This window comes from Myxocyprinus asiaticus, chromosome 5 (genome assembly GCF_019703515.2).
Source record: "Myxocyprinus asiaticus isolate MX2 ecotype Aquarium Trade chromosome 5, UBuf_Myxa_2, whole genome shotgun sequence".
Taxonomy (NCBI): domain Eukaryota; kingdom Metazoa; phylum Chordata; class Actinopteri; order Cypriniformes; family Catostomidae; genus Myxocyprinus; species Myxocyprinus asiaticus.
The window spans coordinates 3,522,739-3,543,916 of NC_059348.1; the positions used below are offsets into that span (position 1 = coordinate 3,522,739).

At 38.5% G+C, this 21,178-nt stretch overlaps 1 protein-coding gene across 4 annotated transcripts in view; it reads left to right on the top strand.

Moving 5' to 3' along the window:
* Positions 1-21,178, top strand: part of LOC127440711 (zinc finger protein 521) — a 239,047-nt gene that overhangs the window by 200,363 nt on the left and 17,506 nt on the right. For all 4 annotated transcript variants that reach the window (XM_051697464.1, XM_051697460.1, XM_051697461.1 and 1 more), the window contains one exon: positions 18,579-18,694. In XM_051697464.1, coding sequence (XP_051553424.1) covers positions 18,579-18,694 — 116 coding nt within the window. The remainder of the gene's footprint in view (positions 1-18,578; positions 18,695-21,178) is intronic.

Consider the following 21,178-nt stretch of genomic DNA (forward strand, 5'->3'; position numbering starts at 1 on the left):
TATCCTCGGGATATCCTGAGGTTGAGACAGGGAAACAAATAGAATAATATTAGCATAGATGCCATTCAATTTATTGCAGAGATATAGATCATGATAAATGTTTCTGGTTCCGGCAGACCTAACTAAAGCAGCCTAATTATGAGTTGATGGATAAATTAGGTGTATGCCTGGCTAAATAGATGAGTCTTTAGTCTGGACTTAAACTGAGAGAGTGTGTCTGAGTCCCGAACAGTGTTAGGAAGACTATTCCATAATTTATGAGCCATATAGGAAAAGGATCTTCCTCCTTTTGTGGATTTTGATATTCTAGGTATTATTAACAAGCCAGAATTTTGTGATCGTAATTGTAACGTATGCTGGATGCTGACAATGATGACAAAGACGAAGATGACGATGACGTGAAGATGAAGAACCCAAGTGCAGTTTATTTATAAATGTGAACCAAAAAACCCTAACTAGAAATGTGAAACATAAATCATAAACATGAACTTGACTATAACCTGACTAGACTTGACTTGACTATGGCTTGACAAACACATACAATCGCATTCAATACTTGACAACCAGACAATGAAAACATGAGGGCTTAAATACAAGACATGGGAGAACATAAACCAATGAACAAACAGAACTCATAACAAGCTAATTAAACAATAAACCAATGAAAACATGACATGAAACAGGAACTAGAATTTCAAAATAAAAGACATGAATCAACAAAATACACCTGACAGTAATGAACGTGATGGCATATAGCATGGTAGAAGGTCACTTAAGTACTGTGGAGCTTAAGTACATTTAAGTACATTTGAACTCTGATAAGAGCAGTTTCTGTACTGTGATGGGGCCTGAAATGGTTCATATGTGCAATTTCTCTCTAGAAATGGACATAGTTGGGAGGACACTAGCTTTTCTAGTATTTTCAATATAAATGGGAGATTTGAAATTGGTCTATAATTAGCCAGTTCTCCAGGATCAAGCTGTGGCTTCTAAATAAGCAGTTTAATAACTGCCATTTTAAAGTTTCTTGGGACATGTCCTAACGAAAGCGAGGAGTTAATAATATTAAGAAGAGGTTCTGTGGTTACAGGGAATACCGCATTTAAGAGCTTAGTTGGTATTGGATCTAACATACATGTTGCGGCTTTTGATGTTTCGATAAGTTTTGTTGGAATATTATGAGACACTGTTTTCTGAGGTGTTGTGTCAGATGATTGCATATTCCAATTTTATTTCTGATGATTTCAATTTTATCAGTAAAATAATTCAAGTCATTACTATTGTGCTGCGACGGAATATCTGGTTCAATCGAGGCTTAATTCCTAACCAATTTAGCCACAGTACTGAATAAACACCTAGGATTGTTGTGTTTATTTTCTATGAGTTTGCTAAAATATGCTGACCTGGCAGTTTTTAGTGCCTGTCTGTAGCTACAGACTCTTATCTTTCCATGCACCACGAAATACCTCGAATTTTTTATTCTTCCACTTGTGCTCCATTTTCCTAAGCTGCTCTCTTGAGAGAATGAGGGGCATTTTTCTTTAATTTTCTTTAATCGTTGGGGGGCGACATTATCAAGAGTGTTATATTTTCTGTGATTACATCAAGTTCTTCATCAAGTTCTTCTAGACTTTTTGGCTCACTGAGAATTTGAGACAAATCTGGAAGATTATTAGTGAAGCTATCTTTAGTGGTCGAATGAATAGTTCTTCCTGAACAATAGCATGGTGTAGATTGAGTGACATTAGCTAATCACAGCATACAAGAGACGAAGTAATGATCTGAGATGTCATCGTTCTGCATCAGAATTTCTATAGTATCAACATCAACTTCATATGACAGAATTAAATCTGGTGTATGATTATGGCAATAAGTTGGTCCTTTCACATTTTATCTGACTCCAAGAGTCAGATAAAATGCTAATCCAAATGTGTCATTTTCATTACCTATGTGAATGTTGAAGTCACCAACAATTAAAGTTCTATCAACAGTAACTACTAGATCTGATAGAAAATCTGCAAATTCACCAAGGAAATCAGAATACGGCCCCGGGTGATCTATATATTGTACCAAGGGCAAAAGACTACAGAGACTTTTTATTTATATCTGACGATGTCATAGTAAGCATTATTAGTTCAAAAGACTTAAACTTATATCTTGTCTTCTGAGTAACACCAAAAACTTTTGTGATTGTGAACACTGTGATTTGTAGCAACACCTCCTCCTCGACCCTTCAGATGAAGCTCATGTTTATAACAATAACCTGCTCGCTGTAGTACTTGCATCTGAAACAATATCTACTGGCTTCTCTTTCTCACTGACCTCCACTAGTGTTCGGATGCATGTCTCTAACTCATTAACCTTCTCCGTCAGCCTGACTAATTCCTTATATTTATCACATGTATATCCCTCACTGCTGACGGAAGAAGCTGTAGTAAACGTGGCATGCAGTGCAGGAAACGATAACATGAGTGGATGCCATGATTTACTGCAGTTGTTTTTTGTTGTTGTTGTGGTGGTGGTTCTTGAGCAGCAAGGGTTTGAGATTGATGTGAATCCCACACACAGTTGTTTGCTGCTGTTTTTGTGGTGGTTCCTGATCAGCAGAGGTTTTCAATAGATGCAATAATCCATGTAAAACATAGAGGAGAATACGAATGCATGCAGTTGAAATGTGAGATATGACAAGCAAAAAAAAGAATAGAATAACGAGTGTGCAGTTGAGAAATTAGAAAAGTGGAAAAAAAATGCTCAGTAAAATGGCAAAGATTAAAGATAAAATGATGAACGTAGGGGAATAAGCAATGCTAAGCAGGCTTGCAAGCTACAAATACAGGCTGTGTTAGGTTTAGGGCTGGAGTTGGCAACTTATGGCACGCGTGCCACGATTGGCATGTGAAGGGTTAATCACTGGCACGTGAGGAAAAATGAGAGAGAGGAGTAGCCAATATATTTTATTTATACAGGTATTAGCTGTCTCATTTCGAAGGTTGTTGCTTGGTAGAATGTGTCCTTTGTAGGCAGTGGTATACCAAGCATCCTAAACTTTGAATTAGCTTCATTAAATGAGACGGCCTTCGTAAGACAAACGGAACGTATCGTGGTTGCTATGACAGCACTCTCAACCCGTGCGAGTGCTCTGAGTGAGAAGGAAATCTCTGAGGTAAACTTTAGGACAGTTGGATTTTGTGGCTGTACTTTTATATTTATTTTATTATACTTTATTTTACTTCACATATGATTATAATTTTACCTATTATACTGTATATTTTACTCCTGTCTACTGAGGTACTTCAGCTTGGGAATTAATGATTTACATCGTTTACATCATGAACATATTTTTGGGTAAATCAGCATAATTTTTTCAGACAAATGATATGTTTCCGTTGAAGCAAATAATTGTGGGTTGTGAGTGCCAACTAAACCAGCTCACATGGTTTAAGCTGATAGGGTTATCAAAAAACTTGCATACTCTCTCTTTGCACAACATTCAGATTTGCTCAGTCTGCAAGTAAGCCGGTTTCGCTGCAGGCGCTAAGAGAGTTATTTGTGAAACCCTCCTCCTCCCAAGAGTCACCTGGCTAGATCTGTTACATGGGGATTGTATTTATGTCTAATCGTGCAACAGCAGCAACATGCCCACATGCTTAACTCAGTATGTCGATGTATTTTCTAGCAGTAGTAACTTTCCATACTTGATCTGCAGCAGCAGCAAAGCAGATCTAGTCCGCCGAGACCAATATCCTATATATATTTTATACCCAAATGAAAATGCAAAATCTTTCGAAGAGTTGTCATGAATAAAATATAGGATATACTGTGTGATATTAATATATAAGATAACTTTGTTTGGTCATTGCATCATTCCCATACTTCCATTTGTTATGCTGTATTTCATAGTTTTAATGTCTTCACTATTATTCTAAAATATCTATGATAGTGGTAGTAATGTTAATGTTGGTTTTTAGTGTTAATGTTGTGATTTGGGTGAGGTAGGGAATGTGATCAGACTTGTCAGTGTCTTATCTGTGATGTCAGCAGGGTTAACTGAACTTAGAGAGGCTGCTCCATGATCTGCGCTCAAAGCTTCACAACTGAGGGTTTGCAAACACTTAGAGGTCAAGAAGGAACTGCAGGGAGTTCATAAGGTGTGAACAGGAATGCTAATGGCAAATTTTATATATATATATATATATATATATATATATATATATATATATATATATATATATATATATAAGAGCCCGACTGATATGTGATTTTTGAGACCGATACCGATTTTAGAGGGGGAAAATTCACCAATTACCGATATGGTGGCCAATATAGTTAATTTTTGAGCTAGAATGAAAACAGACCTTTTCTATGTGGATGTTTCACCAATTTTGCACCTATATGATTATGCAAATGTACTCAGAAGGCTGCTTTCTTAAATATTTTATCAAAGAATATTTGACATTATTATTATACATTGTCAACAAATTCTAGAAATGAACACTGAGAAAATAAAGAATAAATAAAAATACAATAAATAGCTTAAAAAACATCAGTACTGTATGTTCAGTAACAGTCAGTTGCTGACCATTTAAATAAAGAATAAATAAAAATACAATAAATAGCTAAATAAACATTAGTACTGTTTAGTATCAGTCAAATGCTGACCATTAAAATAAAGAATAAATAAAAATAAAATAAATAGCTAAATAAACATCAGTACTGTATGTTTAGTATAAGTCAAATGCTGACCATTAAAATAAAGAATAAATAAAAATAAAATAAATAGCTAAATAAACATCAGTATTACTGTTTAGTATCAGTCAAATGCTCACTATTTTAATACTGCCAGTCAATTATTGGCAGGTTGTAAAACAAGAAGCATTTACACCTGCCGAGACAAGAGAAAAACAGCGGCAGCGATGTTACACCATATTCTGCTATACAAGTTCGGGGGAAACTTTCAACGGTGGAAAACCAGACTTCTAAATATTACATTTTATAAATGCAATGACTGGAATTGTTCGGTTGAAGGGGGTTCCAAACTCAACTCTGCACCGCTTAACTACGCCCTGTCTGCAGAGCCACCGTCAGTTCAGAGTCAGCTCTGTAAACAATGGAGTCGGAGCGCACTCTGCTGGACAAACTACGTAATGACACCAATTCTAAAGCATTGTTTTCTGCATTATATGTTCTAAAAAAAAGTTTTCATGTCTGCGCATATCGGTAAAATATACGCCGATACCGATATATCGGTGAAAGGCTAATATATCGGTCGGGCACTAATACATATTATACTTCTCCTTAAAATACATACAATTTAAATATAGACATCAAAATATATCTGTGTCCTGATGAGTTTTTATATTAAACATCAAGTATGTTTTCATTAGCTGTGATTGTGCCATATCACATGGCATTTTAGTAAAAATACAAACAAGCACCTGTCCAGTCAAGGTTTGTAAATCCATGGTATGGAATACTGTATTTGATCAAGTTACCATATGAAAACAAATATCCATTTCAATTGATAGGTTTGCCTATATGTTCTTTTTATAACTAATTATATGGAAAACTATGTGAATCAGTAACACAGCATTTTTGTATTCCTATAGCATCAGCTACTGTGCAGCGTCGAAGTGACAGATTTGAAAGGGAACATCTCAGTAACAACTATAACCATGGTTCCCTGAAAGAAGGGAACGAGACGCTACACTGAGTATCCATTCAGAATAGGCTTTCTACCGCTGCGATCACAGCATGAATGGGTTATTAGCAGCTTTAAAAAGCTAAGAGGCACTATAACCAAATAATTTTAATAGGCTAGAGCTGAATGCCTCAGAGCTCTTTCTCCCAGCCAAACGACAATTAAGTTGAGGCGGTAAGGGCAAGTTAAGTTTGTTTTGCCAACCACTATAAAAAAAAAAAGAGGCGAAAGAAGAAGAACAACACACTTATAAACACCACAACATTTATTTTCTGTCTAAACTTTGCAGTGGAGATGTATGATAAAGACATTCCTGCAGCATTCAGCATTTATGAGATGTCTACGAATTGTAGAGTTATTTGTTTGCATTTATTCGTTCACGTTTCATTAGAGAGAATTATCATTTGTGAATATTTTTATACAAACGCACAGACGTTATGAGCGAGCATCATTATGAAGCATATTCAAACAGATGTGACTTCCAAAAACTGTTAAGATTCTAAACCTATGCTTTCTATTAATGTGCTGATAAGCAAGCCCATATTTTCTATTTTTAAACAGGATTATCAAATGTGAATTAATTAACTGATATGTATACCACTGTGTCATATTATGTTATTCCTCTGGCAATAAAAACAAAAGAAAAAGTGAACAGAATCATTATTTATGGGAGCAGAATTCTTATCAAATGAAATAATAAAATATTTGAAAAAGAATCGCGATTTTCCATTACATGAATTAGGGTGGAAGTTAGTACTGTGACCACATTATTTGTATAATATTTGTCTCAATACATGCGTTTGAGTTTTACGCTACACGTGTTCAAACCTGTAGGTTACGAGCTTTGTTATTCATTATCTTTAGTAATATTTTATTAGTAGTTAATATTTACTATTAACCAATGTTGCCCCAAAGCTTGATAATATTTATTATTTTTCGGAGTGACTGTTTGCCTTAAGATATAACTCCAATAGTCTATTGGCAACATATAAATACACAGCAAAGTGTTGAGAGTGTTGCTCCAATGGCGTGGAGCGTAACGTCGGTGTGCTGGTGTCTGTATGACCAAGGTTCAGTTCTGCATTGTGGTGTATTATTTTTCCCATTCTGTTTTTTGACTCCACTCTTAATATTTTCTTTATTACTATTTATAATAAATAATAAATAATATAAAGGATGTTTTACTATAATATAATATTGTAGTAACCATGATTTCTTGGCAGAAAACATAGATTTCATGATATTCACAATGGTGTTACTACAGTAAAATGGTGTTAATGTAGTAACCATGTTTAATTTTGTGGTTACAATTATTTAACTACAAAATACCTTGGTGATACTATGGTTATTTTATCTGTAGAAGACGTCAGGACAGATCCATTCTCCAATCAGTTTAGTGCATTATTTAGGACTTTAGAACCTTTTCAACACTTTCTTATAGAGACATTTTTCTTGAAACTTTTTTAACAGACATACGCTTTAAACACCTAGAGCTTCAGCGATTCACACCTTAAATCAAAGGGGGGAGGAGGTGTTTAAATATTTAGTTTGAGCTGAAAAAGGTGCAGTGGTGACGCATGTTGCTAGGCAAGAATATGATTGATTACATTAGATTACATTACATACATTGAAAACATATATTAACACTAATAACAAAAACAAACTCAGTAGAGCTTTATTCATTCAGTTTGCTGTTCATTCAATTACTGATTGATTTTATAATGTCGCATAATATTTGGGCGAAGCGTTTCGACGAGAAAGACTTCATACAGATTTCATACAATGTCATAATCTGACAAGACCATCATATTGTGAACGTGAAGCACGTTAACATCATATTGTGAACGTGAAGCACAAGTTAACATGGCGTTGTCATTGTTTGATAATGTGCACCATTTCACACCGAATAAAGAAATGTCATTTGAACAAAGATGCTCGCTACTGTTGTCGCCACCTAATAGCTCAAACAGATAACGCTGTGTGAAGTTTCACTGATCATGTTATTTTTTAACCAGATCGAACCTCCTGCTTCTAAGTTTTTGTTTTGTTTTGCGTTATTCGAGCTAATTATACCACTTATATTCATCTGTACAAGGATGCCAACATTATCTAGTAAGTTTATTCAGAACTCAGCCCCAGTTAAACTGTAACACCGGAGAATGACGTAGAGGGAATCCTCACTAGCGGCAGCAGGCGTGATGAAAATAAAACAACAAACACACCAGCAACTGTAGAACATTTGGGAATAGAGTTGAGCAAGGAGAACAAATCTAGCTCAGACGTCATGTTCGTTATTTACACGCGTCGCGGGGCTCATTGTCTTGGTTCATTCGGCTGCAGCATGCGCAATACAATGTGACAAAAAACAATGTTCCACACTACTCACGCTGTTGTAGGCTACTATATAATGTAATTAAGTTGAATAATAAACTTTATCAAGTAATCATGAATGCTGCCACCCTATGCAACTGTATCACCAATGATTTTACCTTTAAGACACAATCGTGGTGACAAATATAAGTTTAATACCATGTAAAAATATATACAGTATAATATGAACAAATGACCAACAATGATCTTACAGGACACAGTGTCAGTACCAGCCATAGCGCAAAATTGCTTTTTGTGAATCTGCTGGATGTAGTTTACTTTCTACATGAATCCGGACAGACAATAAGATAAGTAAAGCTGGTCTCGAACCTGCGATTAGCGGCATGAGCTAACTAAGCTATAGCTTTAATGCTGCCATTAATTTTGCATTGTTAGGTCACCTTCTGCGCATCAAAATGTAAAAAATTAAATTCAAATTAAATGTAATCATAATAACTCTCACTTTTTTCACACTACGAAATGATGGTGACAAAAGTGTCCCTTTGCACCTTCTGGCAGTGATTTTGCAAATGTGTCTCATGTGTGAGAATTTAAAGTTTTCACATGGCAGTACTCCCCACAGTAGTAAGGCTCAATCTGGTTGCTTACCCACTGTATGAGTGTAGATAACGCTGTGATGATCTCTGAAGCCTTTACACAATCATGCCAATCTTATTGGCAAATGGTGCTTGGCGCTCCACCCTTTTTGCGCATGTCATCGTGAGCATATAAACTGTAGCACCAGCCCCATTTCATCAGGATTTTTTAACTGAAGGGAGGAGCATCTCTCAGTCCCTTTACAACAAGAAATCAGTAGTGTGGCAAGCTGCGAAGCGTCTTGTTCCCTCCTTTACATTGGTTTACTGGTCCTTCCTCTTCCTTCCTATTTATCAATACGAAGGGGAGGTTATGTCAATATTTTTTTCAATAACCTATTTGCTAATGGGCATTGCTTTAGTGAGGAAGAATCAGTAGCACATCGTTTTGGTATTCCCATACCACCAGCTACTAACTCAGCATCAAAGTTACAGACTTAAAAGGGAACATTTCGGTTAGGAGTGTTAGGCCAAAGCCCATGAGAATACCACTCTCCTCATACAATGTGCCCGAATACTCATAGGCAAAGACAAACTGCATGCTTCATAAGCACACGGAATTGCATCCACAAGCCAATGAGACAGCCTCTGATTGGTGACTGAAAACCCTCTGTTGCCAAAGCATAACTGTTCTGACGAACACCAATGGCTAGTGCAGTCAACATAGACTCGCAGAGCTCTGACAGGACACAGCATACACAACCTTTCACTCTCATATGACTCAAACCGGGGAGGAGAGAAGGACTGCTATGTAAAAACTTGCGAGTGAAACAAGCTAGAAACGAACTTGGATAAATAACAGGTGCCCTAACTTGTTAGAGAAACAAGCTAGAAATGAACTTGGGTAAATAATAGCTGAACCCGATCCTTCCGAACCCTCTGCAGAACCACATGAAGCACGTGATTGATCAGCGGAAACACATACAGGCGCCCTTTCGGCCACTGATGCATTAACGCATCCATACTCAGAGGGGCCGGAGGCAAGAGGGAAAACCACAGGGGACAATGTGATGTCTTGCTTGAGGTGAACAGATCCACGACTGCTCTGCCAAACCTCCTCTAGATCTGTTCCACAGTCTGAGGGTGTAATGTCCATTGCCCAGGTCTAAGACCATGCCTGGACAAGAGATCTGCCCCCAGATTCAGGTGACCTGGGACGTGTACAGCATGGCACAAGAGTGCACCCCTCCCTGACAGTTGATGTAGCGTTCTTCTGTCTGTCTGGATGAGGACATGGCTGCCTTGAATCTCCAGAAGGAAATATCTCAGTGCTAACAGCACCAGCAACATTTCCAGAAAATGTATATGCTATTTTAGCCACTGCCCCATCCAAACCCTGTATGCTAGACGACCTTCGTACACAGTGCCCCAACTCACGGAGGCATCTGTGGTAACTACTTTGTGGTGACAAAACCTGTCCCAACAGAATGCCCGACTACAGAATGCAGGTCCATCTCTGTATGGCCTCAGCGGATAAAGTCCCCTTTTTGGATTTCATCCAACAATGAAAAGGCCTCGTGTGCGACAGGCCCAGTGGAATGATAGCAGATGCCACGATCATGAACCCCAGCCTGTGAAATGTTATCGTAGGGAGAACACGCCTCTCCTTGAACATTGCTAGACACAGGCGCAATGACTGAAAGCCAGCTGAAGACAGATGCGCCAGCATCGCCAGCGAACAGAACACTCTTGTCTAGGTTGACTCTATTGCCCCTTTATGCATGAAAGAATGAACTTCCTGAACCAAAAACGGAGCTTCCTGAGAAGAGATTACTATAGGAATTACCCATTGAATACAGGAAGTGCCCGCCTGAATTGAATGACATAACCATGCTTTGTCGTTCAAATTACCCAGTGCGATACCGTCTGTAACGGTCGTCTTGCTGATAAGTGAGCAGACAGTGGGGTTAACAGGGATAGCATGATTTTCTGTTAGTAACCACAAGGTATGGGCCTTGGCTTAATTTTGGTGGCTGCTTTACATGCAGTTGCACAGTGGAGGGGGACTCTTGTGTGATGATTGAGTGGGGATTAATAATGTTTTTGCCTTACACTCAGGTATTTGTAAGGGGGGCCCTGAAATGTATCTACAGCAGGAAAACTTAAACACAAGGGATGCCGAGCCAAGGGAACAAGTGCGATCGACAGACCCCACCTCCGGATCAAACCCTCCTCTGCACTCCTCGACATTCACTATGACCAAATCACTGTGATGAAATCAACATTTATATTCATTTTTATTTATTATTTTAAGTAGTATTAAAGGAAATATTAAGAGTGGAAACAGGAAATCGGATGGGAAAAAGAGTTGGATAAAACGCGGATTCGAACCGTACACATTAACACACCGTCTTCACACCCCATGCCACTGCAGCGACACCTAATGTTTATTTTTTTTGCATATTTCTGTGGTTCCATCAGACTATTGGGGTGCAAATAGCTGCACTGTGTGGCAGATGCTATTTACACTGGGGTGCACAGATTTACAAAAACAGATTTTATACTGCACAATAGATCACCATGAAATAATGAAGAATTAAAACACATTTACACTACACAAAGGATCACTGTACAATAATGAAGAAATTAAACACATTTACACAGCAAGAAGAAACACAGCAACTGCTGCAAGAGCTCAAGAGGACCGCTGGTGATAAAAATATAAAACAGCTGATATATCAATGTGAATTCATATATGTGCACAACAAGAACAGCTTATTAATTTTAAAAGCTTAAAAACTTGATTTAAAATATAAAAGTTTTATATTCATTTAAATTGAAAGCTTAAAATTAAGTAGTACTTTTACAAATTAATATAAGCTAGGTTACTATTAAAAAATACTGTATGCAGTAATTGGCATGCAATTAGACGTAGGCTTTTTGTTCTGTCTTTTTAAAGACTTATTTTGTGTACCGCTTGTATTGAACTTGTGAAATACTGTTCCAGCGTGTCCCTTGTGAAATACTGTATTTTCATCTCTAGCTTTTGAAAGAAGAGGTTTGGGTGGAAGCTTTTAATATTTTAAATTCAATCACTATTGGCAGGTATTATATTAATCCATCTTAATAGCTGTTTTATAGATAGCTGAATATTATATAATGTTTTTATTAGGTAGGTAAATTAAAAACAATTATACTGTATTTAAATAAAATGCAAGACTCCATCTGCCAAAAATTTATATTTAGACTTTCAAATAAATAAAGAGTCGATTTTGTGGATTTCTAAAAAAAAATGTTTTGTAAAGTGCGCTTTAAGAGAGATGGGGAGTGACTTGATTGTGTCAGATGTCACTTTACTCACAGCTGATTGGTTCAGTATCTGTTACCCAGAACAAAACCTGCTACGGAGCATGTTAGCTGTGTAGCGTAAGTTACTATGGTGATGAAAACCGTTAAAAGCCGACAAGCCTTCATGGGACCAAAAAACCCAGTGTTGATGCAAACTAAACTGAAACTTACCTGGCTTGCCACAGAAACCGGCTTCATGGTATAGGCCTCCGATGAAATATAGAACATAAACATATTTACCCAATGAAAATGTGTGGAGGACAAATTTGTGTTTGATTACAAGTGATGGATACATGTTTCTGCGTATTTAATGCCCATTGTGATGAGATTTAATTTGATCCATGGACAATTTTTAATTATATAAATGTATTTTTCATTATTTCAGTATAACTAGTTCTAATAGTACAGATTTGTTTCAGGACTCTAGAGTGAGTGAGTAGAAGTGAAGGGATGCGGATGGGGATGGGGAAAGACAGACGCAGTGTGATAAGGAATGTGAGGGAGGATCAGAGAGGAGTGAGGGGGGAGTTGAGGAGTCATCCAGAGGCAGCAGGGAATCGTCAGAAGCATGGCTCTCACAGGACACATTTGGCAGCTTTGTGAAGTGAGGCAGCCTGCAGCAGAAAGCAGCTCCACTCGCCCTGGAGGAGCCCAAGCGCAGAACAAACACGCGCATGCCACACATGAGCTTTAGTCTCACTTTACACAACAAAACAGTACACTTTTACACTCAATAATGCTGCCTGACTCTGTAAATATGGCCCTATTTGTTCAAAACGTAACTTGACGATTGTGAAATAATCTAGCTTGTTTCCCCATCCCCCCAGAAGTCCGGTACATGGCTGAAAAATATATTTAACCTTGATTATTTAGTATGGTACAAAGGATACAAAACAGCAGCAAAAGTAAAAATATGTTCAAAATGGAAAGAATGCAGCTTTTGTGGTCATGTAAATGCATAAGCGTTTTTACAGGTTTTTGAGGAATGTGCACGTGCGTGAACAGACCGGATAAAAACATCATAGGATGGAGCCCAGTAAGTCAACACAGTGGAAAGAATTCAACATTTCTGGGAGTACAGTGGGGAAAAATGCACAATAAATAAACTATAGCCATTTATACATACCAATGTAAAATATTTAAAAGATTGTCCCTCACGTTCATGATTATTCGCTTGTACATTGGGGGAATCCCGGAGTTCTACATAATTGAGAATATATATATATATATATATATATATATATATATATATATATATATATATATATACACACACACACACACACAGTGCTATGAAAAAGTATTTGCCCCATCCTGATTTCTTCTGTTTTTGTGTATAACTCATACTAAATTGTTTAAAAAATTTGAACAAAATCTAACATAAAACAAAGGCAATCTGAGTAAACATAAAATACAGTTTTTAAATGACAATGTTATTTATTTAAGCAAAAAAGTTATCCAATACCAACTGGGCTTGTGTGAAAAAGTATTAGTTACTAAATCTATGAAACTACATTCATAATCGGGTTTAGCTGGACTAGACACACCCAGTCCTGATAACTGCCAGCCCTGTTCAATCAAATCAACACTTAAATAGAGCTTTTTCAGCAGCATGAAGTTGGCTAAAAGTTCTCACCCAGTAGCACACTATGCCAAGGTCGACAGAAATTCCAGAAATGATAAGGAAAAAGGTAATTGAAATACATCAGTCTGGGAAGGGTTACAAAGCTATTTCAAAGGCTTTGGGACTTCAAAGAACCACAGTGAGAGCCATTATCTCCAAATGGAGAAAACTTGGCACAGTTGTGAATCTTCCCAGAAGTGGCAGACCTTCCAAAACTCCTCCAAGAGCACAGCGATGACTCACCCAGTCACAAAAAAGCTAAGGACAACATCCAAGGACTGTAGGCCTCTCTCGCATCAATAAAGGTCTCTGTTCATGACTTCACTATCAGAAAGACACTGGCCAAAAATGCCATCAATGGAAGAGTGGCGATGTGAAAACCACTGCTAACCCAGAAGAATATTAAGGCTCGTCTGAATTTTGCCAAAACACACCTTTTGGGAAAATGTTCTGTGGACTGATGTGTCGAAAGTGGAACTGTTTGGAAGACAGGGGACCTGTTACATCTGGCGTAAATCAAACACAGAAATCCACCAAAAGAACATCATACCTACAGTCAAGCATGGTTGTGTTTGGTGTGATGGTGTGGGGATGCTTTGCTGCTTCAGGGCCAGGGCAACTTGCAATAATTGAGGGAAACATGAATTCTGCTCTAGCAGAAAATCCTAAAGGAGAACGTCTGGTCATAAGTCCGTGAGTTGAAGCTCAAGCGCAACTGGATTATGCAACAAGACAATGATCTAAAGCATAGGAGTAAGTCCACCTCTGAATGGCTCAAAAGAAACAAAATTAAAGTTTTGGAGTGGCCTAGTCAAAGTCCAGACTTTAACCTGATTGAGATGCTGTGGCAGGACCTTAAAGGGCAGTTCATGCTCGAAAACCATCCAATGTTGTTGAACTAAGTTTCACCACAGCGTTGTGAAAGACTGATCTCCAGTTATCAGAGGTGTTTGGTTGCATTTGTTGCTGCCAAAGGTGGCACAACCAGCTATTAAGTTTAAGGGGGTAGTTCGTTTTTCACATGGATGATATAGGTGTTAGATAACTTTATTTGAAAACTGTATTTTGTGTTTACTCAGGTTGCCTTTGTTTTATGTTATATCTTGTTTGAAGATCTAAAACAATTTGGTATGTAAAATACACAAAAATAGAAGAAATCAGGAAGGGGCAAATACTTTTTCACAACACTGTACATATATATATAGAGAGAGAATTGTGGCTGTGTTTAAAGGCAAAGATGGCCTTTAGATTTTTTATGTTTACTGGACTTTGTATGATGTTTATTGATAAATGAAAACTATTTATGGCATTATTTTTGAAGACATCCTCACTATGCAAAATTTTTCACAAGTGCCTAAAACTTTTAAAACTTTTGCACAGTACTGTATATATAGGCTATAGGCGGGATGCATGCATTTATCAGACCCAAAACCCATCCGGCCGCGGACTTCATGGCTCACCCTGGCTGCTTTGGTGACTCTAGTTTACCTCAGCAACCTAGAGCACACGTGCCAGCATTGACACGTGGAGGGTTAATCACTGGCATGCAATTAACAGTGAGAGAGAGTAGTATGTATTTATTTATATGAAGTCCCTTGGTCCTGCATGTGGCATGCCAACCCACGCTTGTTGTAATCCTTTAAAGTTACCACCTGAGCCCTAAAGGTCAAAACTTCAGGCACATAACCATGCCTCAGCTTAAGGACGGCTTTTGAAAAGCCAGGCCCGAACTCCAGACAAGAGTTATAGACCAAAAGGGCCTGAAGATCCCCAACACACTTTACCAAGGACAAACCAGAGGAAGACCAGATGACAAGTGGATGACCCAACAGTAAACCATCCAATGTAACATGCTCCACTGCAATTGCTGCCATGTACACTTGGACAGGTTCAGATCAGCGTCCAGTCGCTCTTGCAAGAACTGCAGCACTGTCTTAACACGGCAACGCACTAGGTCCTAACCATGAGAAGACCACCAATCAGAGGAGAGGTGCCTTTTCGAAGCATACAGCCACCTCATAGAGGGGGCTCTGGCCTGTAGTAAGGTGTCGAGCACTGGTTCAAACAAACCAACTAGGGACAAACTCCATGCCTGTTTTATGCAAATTACTAACTTCATACACACATGGAGTCCAGCCCCTGCTTCACAGCGCCCACAGCGGAGTGCAGCTCGGTCGTCGAAGAACCACAGAAAAGCAGATAATCCACTCGCTGTGAAGATGCTGAAACAATGATGAAGCACAGGTTCAGGTGAAATTCTGGCACGATGGCGATGCGTTCCCACTTATATGCTTGCAATGATGCGTGCATAGGGGACAGGATACAAAGTGCCATCTGCCAGTAAAATTGGCTTGATTGTAAACGGCTTTGATTGTTCGGCACAGTGATTAACAAGTAAAATTAAAAATGGCACTTCATGTCATGAAGGTTGCCAACCCCTGCTCTACACATTTAGAACTGTACAGAGAGTTTGGCCGTTTTATGTAAACTACTAACTTCATGCACACACTCCTTCATTTAGAATAATACAGATTCATTAAAATTGGAACAAATTCATGTGCACACTCACCTGTTGTGAATCAGGTAGACATTTTTCTTGAAATCTTTTCCTGTGCGCATAAGAACCCCAAATCCACGCAGTTATTAGTAAACAAGGCCCTGAATAACCCCAATAAAGCCTGCAGTGAAGCCCTGTACCTTTAACACACAAAACGGCAAGAAGTTGTTTATTTCTCATAAGATATTCAAATGAAGACCACAACACACACACATACCTGCCAACATTCCCGATTTTACAGATTTTTTTTTTATTGAAGATCAGAAGGTTTAATGTATATGTTCAATAAGATGTACAAAATTACACAGATCCAAAAATGGATGAATACAACCACTGAGTCAATAAGACAAGTAGTACAGGTGAAAAAATAACTAAATAATTAAAGTTAAGCCCCTCCCTCCCCCCCCCAATTATTTTTTACAAAAATACCCCCCAAGAACAATACCCCACACACCGACCCACTCCACACATGAATATTAATAATGTCTATGTAATAATTAGCTCTGTCGACTAATAGAATGTGTTTATGCACTTGAGACCGATGGCAGTTCCTGCGCTTGTTTATTTTCTAGCTTGTCCCTGTAGTGTCTAAATAAAGCATGTAATTATTCCAGACACTGGGCTGACCATTATTCCAAAAAAATAAAAATAAATACAAAAATAACAGTTCTGTGACCCACAGAACAGAGCAAAATTCTGCCATATTTCCAGCTGGATGTGAATGAAAGCCACTTTTTGATCACTCCATTCACATGGCCAGAATTGCTTCTCCCATGATGCAAATCCAAAGGACTGGAAATATTTGGATTTACCAGCATCTTTTTTTCACTTTTTCACCGTGACACTCTCCTTTCAAATGTGGCCATAGGGTGTAAAATCTCAATTTAACAGTAATGAAGCAGACACAAAGAAAGCCAATCACAAATGAGCTCTTCAAAGTTGTTTCTCCTAGACAACAGTGAGATTAAACAGAGAGACTTTTGGCTATGTGTCCTACTTCTCATATTTCTACAGAAATCAGTAGTTCTATACTATTACTGTAGGCACAATTGTCTCATTTAAGTTAATTGTATTTTTTAAGTGAATTACTTTTTTTATTTAACTCCATTAAGCAACATTTGAAAGACAGCATTTTCCTCTGGTATGTTTACAGCAGTGAGCCTTTCAAGCTTTACTCATCTGAACAGAGTAATACGTAACAATATTTTTTGAATCCCATTCGGAGTGTGTTGAGCAGGACCGGTTACATAATGTCCACGGTGGGCGCCAAAAGCAAATTGTGAAGCAAGTTGTTTTCAGTTGTACAGGCAGTAATACAGTGAAGAGGAATGCATGTTTTTTAAACTGTAGCCCCAAACCCCAACCCTAAACCTAACCTTCAGTGGAGTAAAAATCCAGTGTTAGAGGGAAAATGCAATCTCGGAATCATGCTTATCACTGATCATGCAAACATGATTTCTTCCTGGTTTTAACGCAGTATTCAAACCCAGATCTCCCACGCTGCTATCATGTTATCCTGTCATGCCACATGGGAAGGTAAAAACACTGGAGTCAATGCAAACATGTCTGATAGATGTTGTTTGTTGGTGAGTCTGCATAATGTGGCCGATCCTAGGGTACCAGAAGAATCAGAAACAACATGCCGACCTCCCATGTGATCATGTTGGAGGCGTACCCTCAGGTTATGGTTGTGATGACATAAACCAAGATATACCATGTTTAATTTTAATATGTCAAAGCGTTGCATAGATATAGCCTCTTTGACGTGCTCCTCTTTGTTTCTAGGCCCCATGATTCAAAAGCTGTTAGCATAAACATAAGTGCAATTTTGAACTGTTGGTGGTGCTAGTGATGTAGACCCAAAATTTGCTCTGGTATAAGTCCAGATAGTTCTCAAGCTCAGTGTGCCAAATTTCATAACTTTCCTCCAAACGGTTCTGTGGTCTGTCATAGACTTCAACTGTGAAAAGAAGAAGATGACGACTAACAGATACAACAGGCACAATGATGGATACCTTCTGTGCTTAGCCCCTAATTATGAAAAAATAAGTCAGAGTATTTCCTCTGGGCTGTCAAAGGCATGTATTTCTGTAGCATGTTTTTACTGTAAAACATAAAAATTTTTACCATACGCTATTGTAAAATACATATGACTTTGTCATTTGTATACTGGAACAATACCATCTCATTCCACTGTTCTCTTATGCATTAGTCCATTAATTGCTAGAAGAGACCCACAGAGAAAATGCATCTCTTCTTTATCTAAATTTTTTATCAGTCTAATGTACTTTAATAGACATGTACTGTAGCTCCATAGAACTATCAAAAACATTGCTTAAATAAATATTTTCTGTTATTTATTGATATGTAAATGTTTGACATGAACAAAAAGAACATTGTTTTCTGATTTTTTCATCTAATGCATGTAATTCTGTCCAATTGCAGTATTCGTGCAGGCGTGCAAACTGCAGCAGCACATCTTCACTGCACACGGTCAGGAGGACAAGATCTACGACTGCTCACAGTGTCCACAGAAGTTCTTCTTCCAGACTGAGCTTCAGGTGAGATGATCTGACCAAAGTTATGACTGTGGTGTAGCTGTATGCTGGAAGAAAAGTGTTTGTAATGGACCTAAATATTGATAGTGTGTCTCATTTCTGTGCACTGGCCTTTCCATAGCTGGGAGCAAAAAAGCTCTTCTAAATTTGAAGGCACTGTCACATTTACCTTCACACAGCGAACTTCCGCAAGGCGAAATACAGTCCTCTCAATGGGAATCCACGCAATTGTGATTTTCGTGTGGCAAAGAATTTCCCCTCACGGATTTTTCATGGAGTTCAAGTTTTGTGAACTTTGACAGGGGAATTAGACGTGTTGACTACTTGGAAGTTACTTGGTTTGGCAGTGACCTCTGTGTGCTGGGCGGTGCTTCTTACACAGCTACTCTGAATATTCCCAATGGACAAGGATTTCATTCAAGCGGCGAGTTTCTTTTTCACTTCACTGTCAAAGAGTATAAAGTGCAGCATTAAAAAGAGGCTGATTTTTATTTTTTTATTTTGTTTTGGGATTTTTCCCCTTTTTCACCCAATTTGGAATGCCCAATTCCCAGTACGCTTTTAAGTCCTCGTGGTTGCGTAGTGATTCGCCTCAATCTGGGTGGTGGAGGATGAATCCCAGTTGCCTCCACCTCTGAGACCCTCAACCCGCACATCTTATCATGTGGCTAGTTGAGCGCGTTGCCACGGAGACATAGCGCGTGTGGAGGCTTCACGCCATCCACCGTGGCATCCGCGCTCAACTCACCACGCGCCCCACTGAGAATGAACCACATTATAGTGACCACAAGGAGGTTACCCCATGTGACTCTACCCTCCCTAGCAACTGGGCCAATTTGGTTGCTTAGGAGACCTGGCTGAAGTCACTCAGCACACCCTGGGATTCGAACTAGTGAACTCCAGGGGTGGTAGCCAGCGTCTTTTACCACTGAGCTACCTAGGCCCCCAAAGAGGATGATTTTTGATTATTTGATAATTTTTGGCTGATTTCACATGTGCTCAATGTCTGCCCACACCATCTTCGCCTGCAGAATTTTGCCATGCTAAGGTAAATGTGACTGTGCCTTAACCAGGGGCGGGTTGGCCCCATGCAACCGACCAACCCGGGCCCCATTTTGAAAATGTTTACTTATACAATTACATATTTATTTTAAATCATAATTTTTAATTCAACCTATCAGCCGTTGTCGCCAAGTACATTAAAAATGTTTAATGAAATACAAATCTAGTTCAATATAATTAATGCATGTTTTTCCACAATACAATGATTAAAAAAGCAATATTTACCTACATATATTTTAACAAAACACTTTTTTTCTTTCTTTTCTTTTATAATGAACATGGTGTGCAAAACCTACTATTTCACTCACTAACATTTTGGAATTCAGTTGTTATTTAATATTATTATAAACATTCATAACATTATTGTAACAGAAAACATACAAGGTACGGTGGCCCCTCAGCACACTAGAGCAGAAGGAAAAAACATTGTAGTTTATCAAGTGCTGAAACTTTGCTTGGTACAGAACTATCTGGAATAATTGTAAACATTTTAACAGTCACCTCTTTGTAACCTGAACTTGTTCAGAACGATAAATCTTTGTGACAACTGCTCTAAAAACAATCCAGACACAGCAAAATGAATGAAAAGTTACTTTTAACTTGACACAGTGTCTAAAACTTTGCCGGTCCTGCATGAGACACTGAAGAAACAGTGAGATGCCGTGCAGCAGTCAAGGACGTTCGTCCAGCTCGTGTTTACATAGGACAACAATGGAAAAACAGAGCAGATGCACACAAAAACACGTTTTATGTGAACAGCCCCTAACTCATCCGTTCACGCGTATCTGTGAGTGAGAGCTCATGGACAAAACAAGTTTGTAAGGCCTGTATATTTTTTCATAAATTATAAACCCTGGCCCAAAGTCATACTTGAAAAACTGACACGAACCCGGAGGACCTCTAATTTGAACCGCTTTGAGAGCGCTGACAACAGCATATTTGTGCGTGTACCCAGAACGATGTCACCCCTGAAATGTTTTTTTGGGAGCTTGGGCAGGCCCCCCAATGTCCAGGGCCCCACGCAATTGCGTGGTTTGCGTGGTGGTTAAAACTGCTACTAGCTTTAACATTACACAATATCCATGGTAGACATGATGCCATGTGAGGTTCGGACATGTGAATGGTGAGCTCTGCTCACTTTGCTAGTTTTAACACTATTAATGACATAAACCGGTGAGATTCGATACTCTCTGTTCCATAACGGTTCTAGGAGGACAATATGTCAAATAATTCAAAATCCTCAGGCTCTGGAGGCATTAAAAAACTCCAGAGTCTTTTGCTGATACCCCCGAGAAAGCCCCGAGCCAGGGAGCCAGTTTGGTTGGAGAAATAAGGGAAATTCGGCGAGAGATGTTGAACATGTCAGCAATGCTGACAAAGGTTGTTGCTGACTTGGAGGATCTTGCTATAATACGTTGATCGATC